Below are 12,652 nucleotides of genomic sequence, written 5' to 3' on the forward strand. Positions count from 1 at the left end.
GGGAGATTGAGGCGGGCGGATCACGAGGTCAGAAGATCGAGACCATCCTGGCTAACACGGTGAAACCCTGTCTCTACTAAAAATACAAAAAATTAGCCAGGCGTGATGGTGGGCGCCTGTAGTCCCAGCTACTCGGGAGGCTGAGGCAGGAGAATGGCGTGAACCCGGGAGGCGGAGCTTGCAGTGAGCCGAGATCGCGCCACTGCACTCCAGCCTGGGCGACAGAGCGAGACTCTGTCTCAAAAAAAAAAAAAAAAAAAAAAAAAAGTTAGCTGGGCTTGGTGGTGGGGGCCTGTAATCCCAGCTACTCGGGAGGCTAAGGTACGAGAATTGCTTGAACCCAGGAGGTGGACGCGTGAGCCAAGATCACGCTGCTGCACTCCAGCTTGGGCGAGAGAGCGAGATTCTGTCTCAAAAAAAAAAAAAAAAGGGGTACTCAATAAATGTTGGCTGACTTGAACTGAAGAAAAGAAAATCACATCATTAGACAATTTAATGATACTTCCTGAGAGTGAGCTGCCCTTTGGGCAGATGTACATAAATAACTGAGATTATCTTCATAACCTATTTATCTAAAATCTTTCTAAATCATTGTTATGAGCTGAATTGTGTCCCCTCAAGTTTCATATGTTGAAGTTATAGCCCCCGGTACCTCAGACTACATCTGTCTTTGGAGATAGGGCTTTTAGAAGAGGTGATAAAGTTAAAAATGAAGGTGTTATGGTGGGCCCTGAAGCAATCTGACTGGTGTTCTTTTGAGAGGAGGAAATTTGGACACACAGAGACACCAGGAAGGCATTTGCATAGAGGACACAGCAAGAAGTCTGCAGGGCAAGGTGAGAAATCTCAGAAGAAACCAAACCCATCAATCTTGATCTTGGACTTCTAATCCCCAGAAAATTAATTTCTGTGATTTAAGCCACCAAGTCTGTGGTATTTTAGCATGGCATCTTTAGCAAACGAATACAATCCTACTCTCACAGAAAAATCTAGAAGAGGCCTGTCTATTCATTTAGTCTTAAGCTTTTTAAATTTTTCATTTATTTTTAGAGACAGGGTCTCACTATGTTGCCTAGGCTGGTTTCAAACTCCTGGGCTCAAGCAATCCTCCTGCCTCAGCCTCCCAAAGTGCTGAGATTACAGGTGTGAGCCACGATGCCCACCCTTGGTTTTAAGCTTTAAGATGCAAGAACAAATCACTATTTGACTTACTCATATTTATCTCTTTTTAGTATAATAGTCTCTTCCTCCTTCCATAAGGAAGATATGTGACATGGGTTCTAATCTATAGCTGAAGAGTGAACTGACAAGAAAAATAATGACTATTTGTACACCAGACCTTCTGATGTGAATTATTTTTATTTTAATTATTTTTTGGAGACAGAGTTTCACTCTTGTTGCCCAGGCTGTAGTGCAACGGCGTGATCTCAGCTCACTACCAACTCTGCCTCATGGGTTCAAGCAATTCTCCTGCCTCAGCCTCCTAAGTAGCTGGGATTACAAGCGTGCACCACCACGCCCCGCTAATTTTTGTATTATTAATAGATATGGAGTTTCACCATGTTGGCCAGGCTGGTCTCGAATTCCTGACCTCAGGTGATCCACCTGCCTCGGCCTCCCAAAGTGCTGGGATTACATTCAGCTCATAAGAATGATTTAGAAAGATTTTAGATAAATAGTGAGTCACCGTGCTTGGCAATAATATGATAATTATAATTAAATATTATTTACTTCTTCTTTAAACATATCATCCTTTTGCCAGTTGGGTTATTCAAACTTCTTACTTGGACTTGTTGCCCTTTATGACTAGAATATCTTGTTTGAAAAAGAAGAAGAGAAAAATAATGTATAGAATTTTCCTATTTCCTCCTTAATATTTGAAGCAATGGAATGGAAAATTTGAAGTAAAAATAAAACTAATAAAATAAAATCATTCAGAATTCCTCACAGTAGTATCTTCCCTTTTTCTGACATTATTGATGTCTAGTTAATGTTTTTTATAGGATCCCAAAATCTTTTTCCAAGAGTGAGCTTTGCTGGGGTATTAAACATCTGAACAAGAAAGATATGGATAAAACTTGAAAAATAACTCATATGCCAAACATTATTGTGAAACAATAATCTTTCATCTTAATAGGAGGCATAAATTAAAATCTATATGAATCTGGCCAGGTGCAGTGGCTTACACCTGTAATCCCAGCACTTTGGGACGCCAAAGCAGGTGGATCACTTAAGGTCAGGAGTTTGAGACTAACCTGGCCAACATGGTGAAACCCTGTCTCTACTAAAAATAAAAAATCAGCCAGGCGTGGTGGCGGGCACCTTACAGTCCCAGCTACTCGGGAGGCTGAGGCAGGAGAATTGCTTGAACCTGGGAAGTGGAGGTTGTAGTGGGTTGAAATCGCACCACTGCACTCTAGCCTGGGCAACAGAACGAGACTCCATCTCAATAAATAAATAAATAAATAAATAAATAAATAAATAAGATAAAATCCATATGAATCTACCCAAGGAGGTGAAATTATTTGGGTCACACTAAACAGTTAATGATCCTGAACAATTCTCTTTATTTCAGGAAGAAATATAGAGAATCATGTGAAACTTGCTTTGTAAGCATGTCTTTTTTTTTTTTTTTTTTTGAGACGGCATCTCGCTCTGTTGCCCAGGCTAGAGTGCAGTGGTGCAGCCTCGGCTCACTGCAACTTCTGCCTCCCCAGTTCAAGCAATTCTCCTACCTTAGCCTCCCGAGTAGCTGAGATTACAGGCACGCACCACTACGCCCGGCTAATTTTTGTATTTTTAGTAGAGATGGGGTTTCACCATATTGGCCAGGCTGGTCTTGAATTCCTGATCTTGTGATCTGCCCACCTCGGCCTCCCAAAGTGCTAGGATTACAGGTGTGAGCTACCGCACCCAGCCAGCATGTCCTTTTTAAACTGCAAAGTCAGATATTTATTTTTGTTTTGTTTTTTTTTTTCCTGTTTTGCAACAGGGTCTTGCTCTGTGGCCCAGGCTGGAGCACAGTGGTGTGATCATAGCTCACTGCAACTTCCAACTCCAGGGCTTAAGTGATCCTCTTACCTAAACCTCCTGAGTAGCTGGGACTATAGGTTCACGCAGGGCTAAGTTTTCACTTTTTTGTAGAGACTGAGTCTCACTTTGTTGCCCTGGCTTGTCTTGAACTCCTGGCCTCAAGTAATCCTCCCACTTTGGCCTCCCAAACCACTGGGAATACAGACAGTGAAACACCACGCCCAGTTGCAGAGTCAGTTTGAATGTAAATTCCACAATTTATTGCCCAAATGATCATTTAACTTTGACTCCTATAAACAGAATGATATCTGCCTTGCAGGATTAAACAATGGAAAGTGCAAAATGTTTTGAAAATTATACAAACATAAAATATGGAGGCAAAAGTGATGAAATGGCTGACAGCAAGTTTATAGGCACAGCGGTTACAGCCAAAATCCCAAACTCAAGTGGGCAGCTTTGTCTCAATATCAATACTAGATATTTTATATTTTGGAAGAGTACTGTGTGCATTTGGGGGTTGGGAGAATTAGGGAGAAGATCTTAATGAAATAGCTTACGCTATGTTTTCCTACTATTAAAACAGGTCTTTGGTCTTCCAGTTTATTTCCTTTTATAACAATAGTAAATAGTTATTTGGGGTTAATATGCCTGGATATAATAAAAAACAAAAGTTTAAAAAAAATTTTTAACAGCTTATGTTTAAATTAAAAAAACCTGACAAACAAGCCCTTCTGATACAGTCGCCCTATTCACAATTGCAGTAACTAATGGGAGACTTATTGTTCATTTTGCACAATCAGGAAACTAAAAGGTAAGACCAGGTAGTAACTTAAATTAGACTTTTATTATTTTTTTTTTTAAGACAAGGTCTTGCTCTTTGCTCAGCCTGCTATTAATATTTTAATTATAATAATATGTTTTAGGATTGAATCACTTTTTAACGAGAGCAATTTTCTTCATTTATAGCCAATAATGGGTAAGTTGGACACTGACTGACTGATTTTAAAAACTTTTTTTGGCCAGGTGCGGTGGCTCACACCTGTAATCCCAGCACTTTGGGAGGCTGAGGCGGGTGGATCACCTGAGGTCAGGAGTTCAACACCAGCCTGGCTAACATGTGAAATCCCATTTCTACTAAAAATACAAAAAATTAGCCGGGCGTGGTGGTGCATGTCTGCAATCCCAGCTGCTCAGGAGGCTGATACAGGAGAATCACTTGAATGCGGGAGGTAGAAGTTGCAGTTGAGCCAAGATAGTGCCACTGCACTCCAGCTTGGGCAACAAGTGCAAAATTCTGTCTCAAAAAAAAAAAAAAAAAAAACTTTTTGATTAGTGTAGTGAATTTTTTTTACCAGCTTTAAAAAAGTTTTACTTCTAATCTCCTATTGCTAATAAAGATGAACTATACCTGATGGAGGATCATCAGCAGCTTGAAAAAGCATAGCATTAACATACTTTATAATTAAAAATACACGTGAATTTCATACGTATAATTCCCATATGTATAGTGGATAATAGTGGATTGTTTGAAAAAAGATAACTGACAAGTACCAGGAGAATCTTAGCAGCACTGTTCATTATGAACTCTTGAATGTGCATTAACTCATAGAATGAATAGTGGTATATTCACATAATGAAATATTAATCACGATGAACTGTATTAAATTAAATTATATGCAACAACGTGGATAAATCTCACAAACATTATACTGATAAAAGAATACACTAAAATATTAACCCAATAAAACAGAGTTTAAAAACAGGTAAAACTAAAATATATTGTTTAGGGATATACATACATGTCAAAACTACAGGGAGGTGGGCAGCATGTGATTAGGGGCAGGCATAAGAGAAGCCTTCCAGGATGCTGATATTGTTCTATTGGTGATTACCACACCCGGCTAATGCTTTTTTTTTAAATTTGGTAGAGATGGGGTTTTGCCATGTTGGCCAGGCTGGTCTCAAACTCCTGGCCTCAAGTGATCTGCCCACCTCAAACCTCCCAAAGTGCTGGGATTATAGATGTGTGCCACTGCATCTGGCCAGATGCTTAACATTTTAAAACCGGTCTGTGGTAGTTACCCCTCAGAATAATTTTTTTTTCCTTTAAGACAGGGTCTCACTCTGTCATCCAGGTAGGAGTACAGTGGCACAATCATAGGCGCACTCCAGCCTTTAACTCCTGGGCTTAAGCAATCCTCTCGCCTCAGCCTCCCAAGTGGCTGAAACTACAGGTGTGTGACACCATGCCAGGCTAATTTTTATATTTTTTGTAGAGATGAGGTCTCACTATGTTGCTCAGGTTGGTCTGGAATTCCTGGCCTCAGGCAATCCTTCTGTCTCCCAAAGTGCTGGGATTACAGACAGAAGCCACTGTGCCTGCTTGAAAGAGACATAGTTTCTAAAAAAAAATGGTAATATTGGGTTCTAAACAGAGGATCTTAGGGAACTCTCCAGTAAAAGTTTGGGAGTTTGGGACACAAAATTTAACATTTAGGATTTTTTCTTTTTTTTGACTTGTCATAAACCTCAAACCATGTAAAAACAAGCAATTATATACACATTAAAACATATACTCACAAAGAACATAAAAATGTCATTAAGTCCTAATTTGGACACAAAAATTAAATGGGCTTTACCGTTTTCATTAGGCTGATTCTCTTTTCCCTAAAGGAAAGAGTCTAAAAGTCTCTGCCTGGTAACAAAATCTATAATCTGGTCCAAATCAAATTTACTGATTTTGAATCCCATTGTTCTCCACCTACTTCAGTCACACTGGCCTACTCAGTTATCTCCCAAACTCATCAAGCTCATGATACCTTTGCTCACTCAGGTTCCCTCATCCAGAACGTGTTTCCTTTTCTCCATTCATGTTAATCCTCCCATTTTTAAAGGTGTGGCTTGTTTTACTGCCTTTTTCTATTCTTCACTGGATTACTCTGTCCCATGATGGTTTCTCCTCTCTCTAACTCCCTTGGCTCATTCTAACATGCAAAAACTTGCTTTTTATTGTTGTTTACTTAAAAAAAAATCTTTTGCATTGTGAAATATAATGCACACACAGAAGAATAAACAAAACAAAAGTAAAAAGCTTAATTATTCCAAAGTGAAGATCTATGGCCCAGGTGCAGTGGCTCATGCTTATAATCCTAGCACTTTGGGAGGCCAAGGCGGGTGGATCACTTGGGATCAGGAGTTCGAGACTAGCCTGGCTAACACGGTGAAAACCTGTCCCTACTAAGAATATAAAAATTAGCCAGGAGGGACAGAGCAAGACTCCGTATCAAAAATAAATAAATAAATAAATAAGTAAGTAAATAAATAAAAAAGGCTGGGAACAGTGGCTTATGCCTGTAAACCCAGCACTTTGGGAGGCCACACCTATAATTCCAGCCCTTTGGGAGGCCAAGGTGGACGGGTCACCTGAGAGGTCAGGAGTTCAAGACAGCCTGACCAATATGGTGAAACCCCATCTCTACTAAAAATACAAAAATGAGCGAGGCATGTTGGCGGGCGTCTGTAATCCCAGCTACTCAGGAAATTGAGACAGGAGAATTGCTTGAACCTGGAAGGCGGAGGTTGCAGTGAGCTGAGATCGTGCTGCTGCACTCCAACCTGGGCGGCAGAGCGAGACTGTCTCAAAAACAAAAACAAAAACAAAACTAATAAACTTCCTCTAGGTCCAGAAACAGAAAATTGTTACTATCTAGCAATCCTCTTCATTTTCCTCCCTAATTACTAACACCCTTTTCCTTCCCCTATCCCTTACAAAAAGATAACCACTATTCTAAAAACTATAGTAATTCCTGGCTTGATTTTCTTTATAATTATACCACCTAAATATGCAATCTCAAATGCAATAGTTTTTTGAATTTCATATAAATGGAATCATACAGTATGTGTATTTTTGTGTTTGGCTTTCTTTATTGAACATGAGAAATGTACATGTTGTATAACAATGTTCATTTTCATTCTGTATAGAAAACATATTTATACTCATTTAAACAAATGGACGATTCATTTTTTTTTGATGATTCATTTTTATCCATTCTGCTGTTGATGGACCTTTTGGTTACTTAACTTTTAAAAAGCATGTATCTTTTTGTCTCTTCAGCTAGAATGCAGGTTTCTCGAAGGCAGGCACCATATACTATACTATTTTATATTTACCTTAGTATTAATATTTAGCATAATGTTAAGCACATAATGGGTGTCCTCAATCACAGTAAATATTGATTAAATGAATCTATTGATAGTTTGCGAGATAAGAAAAAAATAAGTACAGTTGGAGATCAATTTAATATTTTTAGAGATAGTTATATAACTGGCCTTTTATAACTACTATTACTTAGATAAAATGTTTGACCTCTTCTATTCATTTACACCTAAGGATTTATTGTCTTTTATTCTTCCTGAGCCAAATGAAAGCTAAATATTTGTTAACTATCCTCAAAAATAAAATTAGAGCAATTCAAAAGGTGGTTAATGTTTATTTATTTATCTATTTTTTGAGGCCTCGCTCTGTTGTTCAGGCTGGAGTGCAGTGGCACAATTTCGATTCACTGAATCCTCGACTTCCCAGGCTCAAGCAATCCTCTTGACTCAGCCTCCTGGGTAGCTATGACTTCAGGCATGTGCCACCATGCCCAGCTAATTTTTTTGTTTTAAATATTTTGTAGTGATAGGGTCTCACCATGTTGCCCAGGCTGGTCTTTAACTCCTGCGCCTAAGCATTCCTCTCACCTTGGCCTCCCCAGTGTTGGGATTACAGGCATTAGCCACTGCATCCAGCCATCTACTCATTTTGTACAGTATCTCACCAATATATCAAGTATGGTCCATGGCCATAGCTCTCAATGAGCTGCTTTACTTTTTATTCTATTTCCTAAAATTTATATTAACCATTATAAACGCATGAAGACAAGCTCAAAAGCAAAAATTCCAGTGCATAAGGTCAGCAGGAAATTAATCATTCCTATTCAAAGCTAAAACAAACCAAATAGCTTTTAGTTCTATATCCTCTTTTTCTACAATCAGTGACTGTTTCCTAGGTAATGTGTAAACGTCTCGAAAGAGTATTTATACCACCTAATCTTCAGTCCTATTCTGACATTCTCTTGGAGAGCTGGTTTTGCCTTTTCGCTTATTTGCCTTTTATAAAACTGAAGCCTCATAAACTTCTCAGCAAACAGGAAAACATATTTCTGGGCAAGAATTTCTGATATACCTACATCTTGGCCAGGTACACAATAAGCATGTCTCTAATATTAGTTTTAACAATACACAGACTATAACTGGTCTTGTAAATTTTGTTCAAGTTGTTAATTTAACAAGAAAAAAAGTAAAAAGGAAAATAGTAAATAAATGAAAGGCAAAATCTAAGCAACAATGGTATTCCCAAGTCGAAGAATTGATGTAGAAAAGAAGAGCTGTTACTACTTGTATGCAGCCAATTTACTTCTAGCTAAGGATAATTATCAAAGCCAAATTTAGTATTTTTAAAATCTAAAATAACATTCTAATTTTATATGTTTTCAAAACTGAGGCCAGTAATAAATACACCTCTTTTTATGTGTATGTGTAGGGGTGTTATTTACTAAGGCTTTCCTGGAAAGAAAGCAGATTGTTTAAAATGTTACCTTCGTAACTTCTTCATGAGGGACTAGTGTGATGAGAAAACACAGTAAAAAGTTACAAATGAAGGATGATGATGTATACTAGTAGTAGACAAGCCAGGAAAACTGTTGGTTATATCACAAGACTCAGGATCTCAAGACTAACTATACTACAAAATAAATGTTCCATTAAATAAGGAGACATTTAGGGAAAAAAGGCAAAAGCTAAAATTATTTTTAAAATTTTTTAAAAATTAAAATAATCCTCTATTGTTTATGTATGTGTACGTATGTGTGTGTATATATATATAAAACTACACACACACACACACACACACACATATATATATATATATTTTTTTTTTGAGACAGGGTCATTCTGTTGTCCAGGCTGGAATGCAGTGGTGCAATCTTGGTTCATTGCAACCTCTGCCTTCCAGGTTCAAGCGATTCTCCTGCCTCAGCCTCCCGAGTAGCTGGGATTATAGGCACAAGCCGCCACACACGGCTAATTTTTATATTTTTGGGTAGAGACGGGGTTTCACCATGTTGGCCAGGCTAGTCTTGAACTCCTGGCCCCAAGTGATTCACTCACTTCGGCTCCCCAAAGTGCTGGGATTACAGGCGTGAGCCACCGTGCCTGATCCAATTGTTGATATTTGACTTATAAAGATGCACAAGGAAAAAAAAAAATTATTTCTGCTATAAGAAACCTACCAATTGTTTATTTCTGTAAGGCAGCTAATCACACATGTTCCTTGTCTTTTCATTTAAAAGACTATTTCTCTGGCCGGGCGCGGTGGCTCAAGCCTGTAATCCCAGCACTTTGGGAGGCCGAGGCGGGTGGATCACAAGGTCAGGAGATCGAGACTATCCTGGCTAACATGGTGAAACCCCGTCTCTACTAAAAATACAAAAAACTAGCCGGGCGCGGTAGCGGGCGCGGTAGCGGGCGCCTGTAGTCCCAGCTACTTGGGAGGCTGAGGCGGGAGAATGGCGTGAACCCGGGGGGCGGAGCTTGCAGTGAGCCGAGATCGCGCCACTGCACTCCAGCCTGGGAGACACAGTGAGACTCCGTCTCAAAAAAAAAAAAAAAATACTATTTCTCCTCAAAGCTGAAGAAGACTTCGATGTGTGGGCCCTCTTTCTTACTTTAATAAGGGGTTGTTATTTTGCCTTTAATCTGACTTGGGAAACTACAAGTACAAAACTTTATACTATATCCTCCTCTCTTATATCTTCTAAAATTTTGGAGTAATTTTGAATTAAATACACTTCACGTAATTATACTTCTGGATTTTTACCCTCCAAGTAACAGTCACTGTCCCAACTCCTCCATCTTTCAGATGGCTGGAGCACAATTCTAAGACCAATTTAGTATTAAATATATTCCATTAGATTACTTCCTAAAACATTCCAATATTTAATAGTCTTTGAGATAGCCTAGCAAACCTAATTGCATTACCTCTTTATCTTTTAGTCCTAGAAGCAATACTTCTTCCATAAGAGTAAGGCGGATATCCTTAGAGTCTCCAGAATCTTCATTGTCTGGACTTTTCTCCCAATTACTGTCTTCCTCACTTTCCATCTTCTTTTCAGAGTTCTTGCTTACTTCAGTGCGACGGGCCCGATGAGTTAAAGTGGTCATTCTCACCTGTTTCTGGAGGGAGTAGTGAAAAAAAATACATATGTATGCTTATGTAAATAAATCATATATTCATACATGCATACTAAACATGTATACAAATAGGAAATATTTACAGATTTAAATATAGAAAGTAATGACTAGAAAAAGTGGGTGGGTAATACAGTATCTTTTCCAAAGTACAATAGCTTGGACTTCACAGATGGCACTGACAAAAGATCAAATGAGTAATTCTAAAGTCCAGTATAAATGATCATCTTTCAAGCCTGGTGACTTCTTCTTTTCTTTTTCTTCTTATTTTTCTCGGGAGGGAGTCTCGCTTTGTTGCCCAGGTTCCAGTGCAGTGGTGCGATGCTGGCTCACTGCAACCTCTGCCTCCCAGGTTCAAGGGATTCTTGTGCCTCAGCCTCCTGAGTAGTGGGATTACAGGTGTGTGCCACCACACTTGTCTAATTTTTGTATTTTTAGTAGAGACAGGGTTTCACCATGTTGGCCAGGCTGGTCTCAAACTCCTGACCTCAAGTGATCTGCCTGCCTGGGCCTCCCAAAGTGCTAGGATTACAGGCATGAGCCACTGAGCCCGGCCAAGTCTGCTGATTTTTTCTGCATAATCTATAAAGAAGGAGTGAATGTCCACCATTGTCACTCCTCTTTCACAAAATGGATCCCAAGTTAAGTAAGATGGAACAACAAAAAATTGTGAGCATCCAGCCCCAAAATACTACAATAATTTGTATCTAATTTCTATAAACATTCAATGGTACTACATCATAAAACATACAGAAAAAAATAGAAAGTAAAAAAGAATATGAAAAACTAAATAGAAATACATGTTCTAGATTTCCTTCCCATACCTTAATAACTCATTTCATATACTCACTTTGGAGATCACAAGTCTAGACAATAACATTCAGAAAATCATGTGTAGTAATTCCACAGTCAGTAAACTTAGCAGCTCTAGTCCTGGCTAGCCACATCTTGCAAATACACAAGGAGCTGCAAACAAAAATTACTGGCAAGAGAGTGTTGAAAGATTAACAAATTCTTTCTCAATTTTTTTAAAAAAAATCAAAGAACATGTCTTTTATTCTATGTACTACAGTCAAAAGAAACTGCACTAAATCATTTGTGATAAAGTTTATAGTTAGCATACTTTATTTTATATAAACCTAGATAAATCAGTTTTTAAGATAATATACAACAAGTATTTAAAATCAGCAATTATATAAAGGAGTATCTTTCTCAAGATCAAAATAATGGTATTTAATAGTTGCTATGACTAGACTCGTTTCTACTCCTCTAGCAATATTTCCCATTACTCCCCATAAGTACTGTTGCCAAACTTTTTCTCAAAAACGTCTCATGCTTTCTTTCTGCTTCTGCTCCTCTGTACTTGCTGGGGTCCTCACCCTTTTCTCTTCCTCTCTACCTTCTACCCATTCTTTAAAGGCCTTGTGAAGGCCTTTAAGTGACTTCCTCTTTTCTATTACCTACATGTCTCATGGCCACTCCCTCAGCTGTACTTTCACAGAGCTTTATTTATACTCACTTCCTTTAAAGTATTTATTATAGTCTTTCTCTTGGTATAGCTGTCTCTCAACTGTAAACTTCTTGAGAACAGGGATATTGTCTTCTTGGGTTTTTATACTCTCCATAGCAACTAGCAGTGTCTTTAACGTTGTAATTGCTCGATAAATGTATATTGATTAAAATGAATACTCAGAAGTGCATGTGAACATTTAAAATAGAAATACAAATGAAGTGAGCTACAAAAGGTTTTTTGTACAAGGGTATATTTCAAATATTATTTGTTATGGGAGGTGGGAAGAAGAGCGAAGGAGGAAGAGAACCATGAAATAAATGCTTAAGGGCACTAAGCCTATCTGGCACTGTGAATAGGGACTATTTCCTAAATCAATCCAAGAAACTTTAAACCTTCGCGGGGCGGGGGTGGGGGTGAGGGGGTGGGGCGGTTTCTTTGAGAAATTAGTTTCACCTGGACATTTACTAGTTAAAAATCCTACTTGAAAGAAAACAAATGGCCCAAATGAATAAAAACCTTTTCCTCCCCATAAAATAATAATTTTAAAAATTAGAGGTTTTTTTGGGGGGTGGGGAAGGGACGTTAGGAAATGTAATTTTCTTGTTGCTTACCTGATGTTACTCCTGGGTTATGGCTGGACGCAGGCTGTAGCTTGTGCTGTATTTTAGGGGGCCACCTGTTCCCCCCACCCCACCCCCGTCCTAGTAGGTGAAAAACTTCCACGCAGAGAGCACAAACTTCCTGATCCTTCGATGCAGAAAAGGAATAACACATCAGCTTCCTCAGGATCACTAGGCAACCTACCTTGGTGTTTCT

General features: G+C 38.7%; 1 protein-coding gene across 1 annotated transcript in view; it reads right to left on the reverse strand.

Moving 5' to 3' along the window:
• GOLPH3L (golgi phosphoprotein 3 like) overlaps positions 1–10,302 on the reverse strand; it is a 64,705-nt gene extending 54,403 nt beyond the window's left edge. The window contains exon 1 of the mRNA XM_031652598.1: positions 10,114–10,302. Coding sequence (XP_031508458.1) covers positions 10,114–10,296 — 183 coding nt within the window. The 5' untranslated portion in view covers positions 10,297–10,302. The remainder of the gene's footprint in view (positions 1–10,113) is intronic.
• Between the last annotated feature and the right edge of the window lie 2,350 nt (positions 10,303–12,652).

This window comes from Papio anubis, chromosome 1 (assembly GCF_008728515.1).
Source record: "Papio anubis isolate 15944 chromosome 1, Panubis1.0, whole genome shotgun sequence".
Taxonomy (NCBI): Eukaryota; Metazoa; Chordata; class Mammalia; order Primates; family Cercopithecidae; genus Papio; species Papio anubis.